Consider the following 13,852-nt stretch of genomic DNA (forward strand, 5'->3'; position numbering starts at 1 on the left):
ATTCTGGGGATAGAACCTTTTGTATTTGGTTTTTGGTGGTGGTGGTTTGTTTTTTGTTTTTTTGTCTCTTAATTGCTAAAACTAGAAAAACTTTTATTATTTTTTGGTTTTCTTAGCTTTTAGCAAACAAAACGATGATGTTTGTTATAGCATCTTAATGTATACTTATTTTCCATATCTTGCCCTTCCTTTGCTGGTCTTCCTCTGCCAGAACAGCCCCTACCTGCTTCATTGTCACATGAATTCCATTACCCCCTTTTCCACACCTTCTGTTTTTGTTCTTTTGGGTCTGCTGATTGTTTTTTACTTTGGCCAATATATCTTTTTATCCCCTAGAGTAAACCTTGGGCCCTAAGTCTATAAAGTACATTGGAATGCACATTGACTTTGTTCATTGCATTTCAAAGAAGGAAATCTGGTGCTTATTTATAAAATTTTGAGTTCTCAAGAATCTTCAAATTTTGGTTTATTTCTTTTTTAGAGAGGCTGTGATAGCTACATGGTTTATTTATTTGATAAAAGTAAGACTGTATATGAAGGACCATTTGCATCCAGAAGTTTATCTGATTGTGTAAATTATATTGGTAAGTAGAGTCCAGTTAGTGACTGGACTTTAATTTGTAAATTACATGATTAGTAGATATGATCTTTTATGTGTTTGTTTAGTATCAGTATCTGAAGTTTCTATATATGGTTAATAATGGATTTAATGTAGTTTGGGAGGTGTGATGGTAGATTTAAATCAGCATAGCTCATGTAGGAGACCTCCTTTCCCAAAGCTAGGGCTCTATAGAGAGGAGAAAGGAAAGCCATTATTAGTTAAGCTTGCTCTTTAATTGTTCTTTCATTATATGCATTCAGATTTTACACACATGGCTTAGCCTATAACTTCTATGAAACTGAGCAAATGGTTCAGGAGATAATAGCTGTTTTTCAGAAACAGAAAAAACTGGTGGATTATGGAGGAGATGGAACTTGATTTAAAACTTGAAAGAAGCAAAGAAATTTGGATTAGTAGAGAGAGAACGCAGATTCTTGACTGGAAGGAAGCAATGTTTAAAACAAATGTACAGAAATAATTTCCAGCTCCTTGAGAGAAGCAGTTACATCAGTCCTACAGCCCATCTGCAATCAGGCAGTAAATTTATTTTGGCATCTATGGCATTAATATTTGGAAAGGAACTCACAAAGAATGAAATATAATGTTCTTAAAAGTAGCTTACCTCCTGTAATACCATCTCACTTACAGTACAAGACAGTAAGATACAGCTTCCAATTATACAGCTTCGGAAAGTATGGGCTGAAGCAGTGCACTATGTATCTGGGCTAAAGGAAGACTACAGCAGGCTCTTTCAGGGACAAAGAGCAGCAATGTAAGTGGGTTGGTCTTTTTAGCACAATGCCATGTGTATCATGTACTCAAGAATTATTCTCGCCAGGTTTCACTGAGCAGGACTGTGTACAAAGCTAAAATATTGAGCATTAAATTTTTTTAAAAAAAATAATGTGTTTGTGTGCATGTGAATGGGTGTACATGTAGAAGCCAGAGGTTGATGTTGGGTATTGTTCCCTAATTATTTTCCCACCTAAGTTTTGAAGCAGGATCTATTACTAAACCTGGAGCTCCCTGTTTGAATTAGACTGACTAGCCAGTAAGCTCATAGGATCTGTGTTCGCCCAAGCCTCAGCACTGGGGTTACAAGCATACACTGCCATGCACTAAACTGAGGTTCTCATGTGTGCAAGGCAAGCACTTTGCCTACTGACCTGTCACCCTGATAATATTCCAACCAGACTTACAGATTTCTTATTAGTAGTGTAAAATCATTCAGCTGTAATTACTTGGAAGTAGTAGTTGTTGGATGATCTTAGTTGAAGAAGATTGTTTATCACAGATATCAAAGGCAGGAAATAGGTCAGCTATTTCTCAGGAATTGATAATAGAAATGTAGGTTTTGAAGTTTGGATACTGTATGTTGGTAAATTGTTATTCAGTATTTCTGAATGTTGATAATTTTCTTGTGTTTTGCTATGGCTTAGGTTAAGTCTTCTTAGATACAATGCTAACTTGACAAAAATGAAGAATACTTTGATCTCAGCATCACAACAACTCAAAGCTAAATTGGAGTTTTTTCGAAAAAGCATTCAGCTTGACTTGGAGAGATACAGTGAGCAGATGACTTATGGGATATGTAAGTACCCAGCTGTAATGAATTTGTAAGACCTGTCTAGTCTCTCAAAACCATCTGCCCTTTTGTCTTGTTGACACATAGCCAGTTATTTAAATTCACATCAGAACAACACACAGGATAACTTAAGTCATCAAACTGTTTTAGTTTTGAGGGTTAGCTCATTTAATCCCTTAATTGAGCAACTTATTTCATAATTGTATTAAAATTACTTAACTCTAGAGACGATGAATAATACAGAAGAGACTTAAGACTGAATTTTAAGTCTTATTTTAAAAAGGCATACAGTCTATACTAAGATGACTTCTTAGAAAAAACTGTACTGAAATGTGTGTTTTCCCCAATTGGGATACTGAAATCATCATCCTTAAGATAATGGTAGGAACTCTGGGAAATGATTAAGTCCCAAAGGAACCTTCATGGATGTTATTTCCTTTAACAAAACGCAGCCATTGGTGAGCCAGACCTTGTCAGATCCCAACACTGAGAAGTACATCTCCATGCTGTATGTACCACCTAGAGTGCATTCGGTTTTCTTTTCTAGTTCTGTTCTAGCAGTGTAGCAGCTCAAATGGAATAACACAGCCAGGGGAATCTAAGATTAATTTGTTTTCTGTTTAAAAATCTGTATATTTTCATTCATACATACATATAAACAAACAGTTTCTAACTTTTTTTTTCTAATCTATCTGTGGAGTTTTAGCTACTGTTTTCTTACTGTACATAATCTTCTGACTTAACCTTATCTTCTGTGAGATGTGTTAAGGATTTATAAGAAGTTAAAATTTAAATAAACTGAATTTACTTATTTCATGAAACGTATCTCTTTTAAGGAAGTAGGTTCTGTTTATATTTGTGTTTGACAAAGGTGTGGATATCTCAGAAATATCCAGTTAGTATCCAGGTAGTGATCAGAAGTGTCCAGCTAGTGAATGTGTTTATCCTCAGTGCTATTTCTGTGTTTGCATATTATCAGCATTCTTGCAAATGACAAAACATTATTTCATTAAAGCATCTGACTTGTCATAGGCATACCATACAACTCTAACGTAGTGAAATAGATCTAGGTGTGCTGATACTAACATATCGATAGAATATTTGACAGTGACTGCCTTGTTACTTTTCTCTTGTAGTGAACAAGGCAATTTGTAAAAGAAAGCATTTAAATGGGGGCTTGTTTACTGCTTCAGAGGGTGAGTCCATGACCAGCGTGGTGACTGGCAGGCAAGCAGGCATGGCTCCAGTTCAGTAGCTGAGTGCTTACATCTGATCCCACAGGAGGCAGAGAGAGCAAGACAAGGCCTAGCATGGGCTTTTGAAACCTCAAAGTCCACTTCCACTGACATAGTTCTTCTAACAAGGCCACGCCTCCTAATTATTTCTAAACAGTTCTCCAACTGGGAACCAAACATTCAAATATATGAGCCTATGGGAGCCATTAACATGAAGCCACTACAGGGGTAATTAAATTGTTGGGGAAAGTGTACATAGATTAGATTGCTTACTTGTCAGAGAACACTGTGTGTAGGGTAGTCTTTTCTCTTCATACTTTTTATAGCTTTTTATTCACTTTTACAGACTGAGAATTGAATCTAGATCCTTGTGTTGTTTTTGATGCAAGGTCTCATTATGTAGCCTTGGGTAGCCTAGAACTGACTACATAGACCAGGCTGGCCTTGAACTCCCAGAGATCTTGCTTCTGCCTCCCAATCTGGAATTATAACATGTGCAGTGAAACTCAAAGCCTTGTGTACACCAAGCAACTCTTCTACTACTAAGCTACATTCTTGGCTAACATTTAACTTTTATGAAACATGTTTATGTATTATTGCTTTAGGATAAGTTTTTTTTTTTTTTTTTTTTTTTTGAGGAGAAAAACATATACTATTCTCCTAGAACTTCCATAATAGCTCTGTGGCTTAAAACAACAGAGATATAAAAGCTCAGAATTTCAAGGCTGAAATCTAAATATTAAGGTGCTAGCAATACCATGATTCCACTGAAACTTGCAAGAAAAGATCACTTCTTAACTCCCTAGGATTACCAGCCGTGCTCACGGTTCTTTGGCTCAGCACTTTTTTGTGTTTCTGTATACCTTCCTCCCCAGGTTTGTCTCTCTAAGAGTCACACTGTGGAAAGGGCCTGGCATAGTCTAGTGTAAGTGCATCCTAGGTGACAACTTTAAAATTGACCTGTTTCTCGTGAGGTTACCCTCTAAGGTATTGGGGCTTAGAAGTATAGGATGCCTATTTGAGAAAGACACTTTCAACCCATATGTATCATTGATGTTGATAGACAGCAAGAAAGTAGCCAGGCTAACAGTTAAAGATACAATTATTTAAGGAGAGGTCAATTTAGACTTGATTTTTTTTTTTTTTTTTTTTCTTCTTTTAGCTTCAGAAAAAATGCTGAAAGCATGGAAGGAAATGGAAGAAAAGGCCATTCACTATTCTGAGGTAAGACCATTAAGCCATTCTGTGTGTTTAATGTCTCCATTAGAATTGTCTTTGATTTGGGCATTTAAAAAGTATTTATCTTTTCATTTCTAGACAAATATCTTGTATATGCTTTGAATAGAGAGAGGAAGGTTATCATGGGCTATGAAACCAAAGGCATTGGGTAAAGTTTTTAGCTTCATTAAATTTTAGTTTCCATTTTTTATACACATTAGGGGTGGCAATCTTTTCTAATCAGCTTGTGAACATTAAATGGAAGCTAGTGGTTTAAGTAAGATGGCTTCACATCTAGTTTAAGTGGGACAGTTCTATTTATACCTGATGTCTTATCATTATCAATAGTTCTGTTTCGTTCTCCAAACGATGTAGGTTTAGAGAACGTGTACATCTAAGGGAGGTACAGATCATTCCTTGGGTGGCATGTTCCTTTCCTCTATGTCCATGGTCCTGTGCTGCCGCTTTCCTTGGTGCCAAGTCATACTTACACTAAGGGTGTGAGTGGGGCAGTTGGTATTGTGGGGCTGATACTGCAAAAAATGGCAGTGGTTTCAGTGACTACTTAGTTTGTTTTGTGAGTGGCACTTCTGTTAATTTGCTTCTCCGGAGGCCAAAGCAAATGCTAGTAGTAGTTGACTGTAGTTAGAAGGGAGACATAGGAGTCTTTTATTTATATTTTGAGACAGGGTCTCACTGCATAGCCCTAGCTGGTCTGGAATCCACTGTGTAGATGAAGCTGACTTTGACTCACAGAAATACATTTGCCTCTGCCTCCTGAGTGCTGAGATTAAAGGTGTGCACCATTGTACCTAGCATAAGGTGTTTTTATATAAAAGATTGTCAAAAGGATCATAAAGCCCCTACTATGGCTGAGTAGCTATTAACAGTTATGGCTGCTGAGGGAAGGAGAGTCAGTTTTCTTTAAGGAGGTGGACCCTAGTAGTTTTGACTATGTCCTGTTGTGTGGCCTCACATTCATTAGTATATGATCATCACATATTGAACCCTGTGGATTATATTAAAAAAACAACAACAACAAAAAACCAGAGGAGCAAATGTGAGAAGTAGTAGGGAATAGTGGGGAGTAGATACCAAAATACATTATATGGACCTATGAAATTCTCAAAAATTTAGTAAGCTATTATCATTATTGTTGTTATTTAAATAGCTTTAACCAGCATAATGTGCTTTATACTGTAATCCCAGCACTCAGGAAAGTAAGAAAGGAGAATTACAGGTTCAAAAATAGCCTAGGCTATGTAATACCACTGTCTCATTAAATGAACAGACAATTAGCTTTAACAAAATTACCTGAGTAAAATACTACAGCAGACCACACTCTACCTTTAAGACCTGAGCCTTTTTTTATATGATGGTAAGCCTGTCATTTTCTCGGTTTGTTTCATATTTTAGGTTGGTGTCATTGGATACCTTGAGGATCAAATTATGTCTCTGCACACTGAAATCATGGAGCTGCAGAAGAGCCCCTATGGAAGACGCCAGGGAGACTTGATGGAATCTCTGTAAGAAAGAATCTATGCTATTGGTCTTGGTTCTATAATTGTTTGTTTTAGTCTTTCACTTACATCTGCATTTTTCTCACACTCGTTTATTTTGTTGGGAAGAGGAGTCATGCAGCACATCACAATGTACATGTAGAAATAAAAGGACAAAATTGTGGGATGATAGTTCTCACCTTCTACCATGGCAGGCCCAGGAATAGAGCTCAGGTTGTAAGCTTCGCTGCAAGCACCTTTATCTTCTGAGCCATCTCTCCAGCCCTTAGAATATCTTAAAGGGAGGCTATTTCTTAGTTATAGGGAGTTTGGGAAATAACTCTCTGGATTGTTATTTACTATTTAAAAGAAAATCTTGTGTGTGTGTGTGTGTGTGTGTGTGTGTGTGTGTGTGTGTGTGTGTGTGTGTGTGTTTAGTATATGCTTAAATGATTTCCCCATTTACTTTTGGTCCAAGGTATAATCCCCTAACTCTTTTGTTGAGGTTAATTCCTACGTGTTTAGATTAGAACCTTCAGATTTCCTTTCTGATCACAAGCCATGATTTTTCCTCATTTAAATATTTCTGGTGCATGGGTACTATATTTGTGGTGGAAGAGCAGAGCAGATCTGAAGCATATAAAAACTTTATGTTTTAGAAACTAGGGAGATGTCAAAACACTTGCTGCTCAAACTTGAGGATCTGAGTTTGAATTCCCTAGAACCCACACATAAGGCTAGGTGTGGTATCGTGTCTGCAACCCTTGTGCTTCTACAGCAAGGGGGACATAAACTGGAGAGTCGCAGGAAGTTTGCAGGCCAGCTAGCTTAGCACAGGCAGCAGCATACAACAGAGACCTGACTCAGGCAGCCAGCAAGGACTGACACTAAGGCTATCTTCTGACCTCCTCACATGAAATGTGCAAGCATACACCCACATACAGAGACACCCACATACAGAGACACCCACACACAGACACCCACACATAGAGACAACCACACACAGAGATACCCACACACAGAGACACAGGTGTTTGTTTGCTTGTTTGTTTTTTAAAGCTCCACATTTTAGGGACTTTTATTCTTAGTATTCAGTGAAATGCTCTGTAAAATATTTTTTGATTTGTACTTGGCTAACAAATTGCATCTTTTCCTAATAACCAATATTATTCAAGTCATGTATTATTAATCATTAAGTTACTTCCATATACAGAACGGTTTTTGTTTTTCTCTTTTGCAGAGAACAGCGTGCCATTGATCTCTATAAGCAGCTGAAGCACAGACCTGCTGGTAAGACACTTCAGTCACAGTATGTAAGGTGTTGTAGGAAACGTCCTAACTGAACAAAGTGGGTGGATTTTAATGTTTAACTTCATAGTAAGGTCCTGTTTTGGTATTCTTTTTGCAACATTTATGGCATAATAGCTTTAAATTTATAAGAATTTAAAAGACTAGAAGGGGAAAGTAATAAGGATATTGAAGTATAAAAGTTTTAAAAGTAAAATAAAGTAGAGGAGAAAAAAAGAACAAAAGGGAATTTGGCACTGGATCAGTGAGTAAAGCGCTTGGTATGATAACACAAAAACCCGAGTTTAGATTCCTAACACTCACACAAACACACACCTGGCAGCACACCCTTGTGATCCCGCAGTACTAGAGAGCAGAGACAGATGGGTTCCTGGCACTCAGTGGCCAGCCAGTTGAGCCGAAACAGCAAGCTTAAGATCCAGAGAGATGCCTGTCAACAAGTAAGATGAGATCCATCCAGGATGATACATGAAGGTGACCTTGGACCTCTGTACATATATTCTCTCTCCAACAAAAAGGAAGAAATAGCACCCTCTTCCCCACTTCTCCCAAAATGGGTGTTACAGTTGGGGAAGAATACTGCTTAGCTTAGAGAGCGTGGGAAGAATTGAGCACAGTGGGCTCTGGGTAGATGGGAAGAGAAGCCATATCGATGCAGAAGCAGTTTGTCCAGACAAACCTTTCCTTCACCAGCATTGGTCACTGCTCATATCCTTAGGGGAACCATTCATACTGAACACTGCCAAATACAGAGCATTGTTGTTGGGAGGAATGTAAGTTGGGAACCAGAAGCCTTGAATTCTAAACTGGGTATTTACTGACTAAATAATCTCCAGTACATCTCCATGTTTCTGCTCCCCTTTGTGCAAAACAAGTCAAATCCTAGCCTTCTATTCTAACTCAGTAAGTTTGGCAGTATTTTTGGGAATGTGTTTATAAAAATGCTTTGAAAACAGTAAGGTGGTAGGTACATGCAGAACACCTTTATTTTATTCAAAATGTATTTATTTTGAAGGACTACATAAGTAGTAGTAAGGGATATCTGTGCTCTAGAATGTTTTTATTTAAAAATTTTTATTTAACATAGTTTTTAAGTTTTAGACTTGAAAAATTATAAACATATAGCAACATATGCAACTTTATGTAATATTTATACTGCTCTTAAAAAAGCATGAGTTCACTGATGGTTTTGGTTTTGAGATTATACTGTTACTTTCTGTGTGTGTGTGTGTGTGTATGTGTTTTACCTGTATGTGTATCAGTGCAACATGTGTGTATGCAGTGCCCATGTAGGCCAAAAGAAAGTGTTGGATAACTGGACCTGAAGCTATAGGTGGCCATGTGGGTGTTTTGAACCTTGTGTCTACTCAGTGGGTATGTGTGTGTGTCTTTGTGTTTAGAGAGAGACAGAGATTCTGGGAATGAAGCTGGACTGTGGAGGTTTCTGGAATGATTAAGAAAGAACAGATTTTTTTTTCTTTTCCTTTTCTCTCCCTCACCCTCTCTTGTCATAGTGGGGATCTAACCCAGGGCCTCGTATATGCCAGACAGTCACTGATCTTCCCCTGAGCTTCAGTCCTGCAACCTTTTCAACATCCTTTGAAACTCCTTCATAGTTCTTTCCTTGGGGGAACACAGAAGAACCTTGAGTGAGGGAAGTTTTCAGTCAGCAGCAGAGATAGGGATAGGGCATCAGATTCTCCTGGAGATGTTATTACAGGCGCTTGTGAGCTCGGGTCCTCTGGAAGATCAGCAAGGGCTCAACAATTACACCTAACCTTGTAACTTTACTCTTTGAAGTATAGTTGTCATTGAACTATACTTCAATGCCTCAGAATTTATAGTTAATTTGAAAAAATGTTTAAAGCCACGTATTAATTTAAATAGTGTTGTACTTTTTCATGGGGAGATGTGAACAGTACACTTACCCCAGATAGGACACCAGTGATAGATAAGTAATGCTTTTGTCCTGGTCTTGTTTGGCAAATCTGAGTTTTATCAGGATTATTTAGAAGAGCTTCAGTAGCTACACTTATGAAGAAAATTTTTCCTTTTTCTCTCTCTCTGCAAGAAATAACCTCTTTTGGGTTTTTGAAGAGCGGTAAGGCCTCCTGTGCCCCTCTGTTTCATGGCAGACCGTTAGTGGAACTAGCCTTATCTGTGTAATCACAGTTTATGAGAGCTCGCTAAGGCAACAGCGTATCACACTTCAAGGACAGTGTTCTACAAATGGACAAATGTTGTAGACCACTGTGGCTTTTTAAGAGTCTTTAAAGAACTTCCTGTTTGGACATTGGTATGTTCTGCAACAGAGAGGTTATACGTACTAACTGAAGTCCTTTCTAGATCACTCCTACAGTGACAGTACAGAGATGGTGAAGATCATTGTGCACACCGTGCAGAGTCAGGACCGTGTTCTCAAGGAGCTGTTTGGCCACCTGAGGTAGAACAATTGCTTTATTTCCTCCTAAATTTGTGCTCCTTTAAAATTATAATACTCCTCTTTGGTAAATAATTCTGTCAGTATCTTACAAAACATGGTGATATGTAAGCCCTAAACATATGCATTACTTTTTATTTTATTTATGTGTATGGGTGTTTTGCTTGTATGTTTGCTCCATATGTGTGAGACCAGAAAGGAGCATATGAACTCCTGGAATTGGAGTTACAGATGGTTGTGACTGGGTGCTGGGAATTGAACCCACGTCCTCTGGAAAAGCAGCCGGCTCTTAACCTCTGAGCTATCTGTCTAGCTCCTACATTCATTGCTTTTGAAATTGTTGGTTTAATAGTCTGCTGGTTGTGCTTTCTTTCCTCTGGGTTTGGGTGTATGTTATACAGTTTTGACAGATGTGACAAGTATCTGACACTGACTCAATCTTTCCAGCAAGTTGTTGGGTTGCAAACAGAAGATTATTGATCTACTCCCCAAGGTGGAAGTGGCCCTCAGTAACATCAAAGAAGCTGACAATACTGTCATGTTTATGCAGGGAAAGAGGCAGAAAGAAATTTGGCACCTCCTTAAAATTGCCTGTGTAAGTAATTAGTAGTGAATGTAATACTGAGTTACTCTTATTTTCTGCCAGAGGGTTTTTATGGCATTAAGGTATGTCCTTTGAATATTTATACTTTACATTGGGTCCACATGTTCCTTGTTCAGTGTCCAAGTAATTACAGACATAGGATGTTTGTATTATTACTCTCCTTTCTAGTCCTCCTCCTGCTGCTGCTGCTGCTGCTGGTGGTGGTGGTGGTGGTATGTGTGGTTTTGTTTGTTTCTTTTGAGACAAAAGCTCTCTAGCCCAGACTGGAAGCTAAACTACCTCACAGCAATTTTCCTGCCTCCCATTTGCTGTGATTAGAAGTTTGAACCACACCCAGCTCCGTCTTCCACTTTTATAGTTCTCCCTACCCTGGATCACTATGGTTGCCCAACCCCACTTGAAGTAAATGCATCTGACTTGTTAATAAATTAACCCCTGTTCAGCTGTTTCCTTCTTTCAAACAAGAGCTGGATTAGAGGAATTAGTCATTCAGTTTTAGTCTATGTGGTTAGATACACTCAATTTTAGTCATTGAAGAAAAAGACCAGAAATGATGTAGTTAGTAGAGGTGAGAATAGTTTTGTTCACAGTCTAGTTTTTATACAAGTAATAATTGAATTATAAATCTTAAGTGTATTGTTTTTTTAAAAATGGTATGAATTAAAAGGTGCTTGCCTGCAACTTATTGTGTATGTGTGTATGTGTTTTTTTTTTTTTCCTTCAGACACAGAGTTCTGCCCGCTCTCTTGTAGGATCCAGTCTAGAAGGCACAGTAACCCCTCCAGTATCTGCATGGCTGCCCCCTGCATTAGCAGACCGTGAACATCCTCTGACATGTGTGGTAACTCCTCAAGATGGGTGGGTTTACTTTATAACAATAGGCAGTTGTGTTTCAGGGGAGAAAGTAGGAGCGAGGCAGCAAGCATGGTGGTTGATGGTACCATCAGACCAGGGCTCAGTTTTGAATATTTCTTTCTAATAGTACTGAGTAATTTGTTTCTTGGGTTTTATTATTGTTGTTGTTTTAGTGTTCATATATTTTAACTTTAAAATCAGAATGTCTTATAGAATTATTGTGAAAATTCAGTTGAACAATGTATGTAAAAGCTTGGGAAATAAATTTCAGTAAGTGTTACTAATAAGTGTTAGCTCAATCCAAGTTCTAAGCCATTCCCCACTTACCAATTTCCTTTATCCAAACTGTACTCCTTCCTTAACCACTTATCTCCAAGAAATTATGCTTTTTTGTGGTTTGTATTCTTTGGTTCTCTTTTAATACAGAAGTGAGGTCTATATCTTTAAATTTTTCACTGCTTTAAATCATTTTGCAAATAAGAACTTGATTTGCAGCCCTGCAGTTTGTCTTTAGTTCCTACTCTTCTGCTAAAAGCTGAGTGACTGTCCGTCTCTGTTATTTTCTCAGCATAAGGTGTGTCGTGGTCAAGAGGCTCTTTGCTAGCTTGTGTAATCGCTTTTCTCACAACTCATGGAGACCTCCACAGCGCCTCCACAGACTCCCCGGAAGTCTGCCCATAATTAGTTTTGCAGACATGAACTCATGTTACATGGCTGCTCAGGAGGTCACGCAGTGGCATACTCTACTGCTTTATGAGAGAACAAGCACATGGCAGGAAGGCAGCTGATACCAGGTATTTCCATGTTTAAAGAAAGCAAGTTCCAGATCTTGGTCAGTAAATATGTGGCCCAGTATGAATACATAACCAAGCATAGCAGAGGTTGTGATTTTACTGACTGCAGGAAATTCTCTATTAGAACTGAAGGAAATAAAATTTAGTACATCCTAATCCTTTGTTTTCACTCCAGGCATTTAGGCTTGGTAGCAATGCTAATTGCAAATATCAGCTCTCTAGGTAACTTCCAATTTGAGCTTGTGGTTGTTTCCAGTAGCATATGTTTATCAGAAAATACATTTCCTGATAAATGAAAGCTAATTTGAATTATAATATACCACTGGTACTTAATTACCAAGGATTTGAAAATTGTTAGCATGAAATTTTCTATCTGTTTTATAATAACTGAATCAGTACTTAGTTTTAAGCTAACAATGGCTGCTCCCCATGGCCTACAATGTGATAAAGGAGGGACTCAGGGTTGGCAAAGGATTATGGCCAAAGAATATGGAAGAGGAAGTATGAAGGGATAAGCTAGAGTCGAGGCCATCTTCCCATACAGGAACCCAGTGATACTTGTGGTTCATGGTTTTCGTCTGCTGTTTTCATTGGTTGGCTTGCTTGCTTTCATTGCTACTGTCTGTGTTTTCGAACCCATTTTTCTCTTTCCTGGATCTCTGGAGACAAGACTGCACTTTGAATCTTTCCCCTATGTTTGTGTGTGAAGTGGGCATACTGGTGTTTTACTGTTTGTAAAAGAAAAAGGAAACAATCCAGAAACAAACAAACAAAAATGTATTCCATTTGTCTGTACCAAAGGACCTTCCCCTAACCTGGTACTTCATCAGCAGGGAGGGTGGGAGGCTGCTACCAGTACCACCTATTTCAAAAGAAAACTGACTAGAGTTATAGTGGACTTACTAGAGTAAGCAGATGCAGTGGCGGGGATGAGGTGGGATGCTGTCTCTGAGTGGGAGGGAAACAAAAGAGAGCAGCAGTCAACTTTGCTGGGGGGCTTGGTTGCAGAAAGTGGTCATCCTGACCTAGAAGATCAGAAAGTAGGCAACACTCAGGCTCCTTTGCTGAACTTGAAATGGTTTTGTTCTTTCATCCATCAGAGAAACGTTAGCACAGATGGTAGAAGAAAATCTGAACTGTCTTGGCCATTTAAGTACTATTATTCGTGAGGCCAGTGAGGACCAGAGCAGTAGTATGATGGTAAGTTTGGCATGGAGATGGTATGTAGTTTAGATACATGAGATACAAAAGGTTCGTTTTCCATGTTGGCCATGTCTGGCATTTGGGAGGTTGTGTGTGTGTGTGTGTGTGTGTGTGTGTGTGTGTGTACATGTGTGCAATACATATATTGGGATAAATACACACACATATACACATACCTGTAAATAAATAAATAAAACTTAGAGGAAGGAACACTTAAAAAATATTTTGAACCTCAAGTTGCCATCTTTTTATTATGCAGGGATGTTTATCCTGGTTTCTGTTACTGTGATAAATTAGCCTTACAAAAAGCAACTTAGGGGAGAAGGGCTGATTCTGCTTATAATTATAGGCTACAGGCCACCATTCTGGGGAAGTCAAGGCAGGAACTTGAAATAGGTAGACATAACAGCTCCAGTCAGGAGCACAGAACAATATGTGTCTGCATTCCTGGCCGTACTCAGCTCACTGTTCTCATACCTATATAGTACAGGGCTTAGCATGGGGCTGCCC

At 38.5% G+C, this 13,852-nt stretch overlaps 1 protein-coding gene across 1 annotated transcript in view; it reads left to right on the top strand.

Moving 5' to 3' along the window:
- The window catches only part of CHUK (component of inhibitor of nuclear factor kappa B kinase complex), a 33,694-nt gene that overhangs the window by 17,699 nt on the left and 2,143 nt on the right, over window positions 1-13,852 (top strand). The window contains exons 11-20 of the mRNA XM_080913580.1: window positions 482-584; window positions 1,250-1,373; window positions 2,041-2,192; window positions 4,584-4,645; window positions 6,056-6,165; window positions 7,379-7,428; window positions 9,793-9,889; window positions 10,334-10,481; window positions 11,215-11,348; window positions 13,240-13,339. Coding sequence (XP_080769706.1) covers window positions 482-584; window positions 1,250-1,373; window positions 2,041-2,192; window positions 4,584-4,645; window positions 6,056-6,165; window positions 7,379-7,428; window positions 9,793-9,889; window positions 10,334-10,481; window positions 11,215-11,348; window positions 13,240-13,339 — 1,080 coding nt within the window. The remainder of the gene's footprint in view (window positions 1-481; window positions 585-1,249; window positions 1,374-2,040; window positions 2,193-4,583; window positions 4,646-6,055; window positions 6,166-7,378; window positions 7,429-9,792; window positions 9,890-10,333; window positions 10,482-11,214; window positions 11,349-13,239; window positions 13,340-13,852) is intronic.

Source organism: Micromys minutus (genome assembly GCF_963924665.1).
Source record: "Micromys minutus genome assembly, chromosome: 2".
Classification (NCBI taxonomy): Eukaryota; Metazoa; Chordata; class Mammalia; order Rodentia; family Muridae; genus Micromys; species Micromys minutus.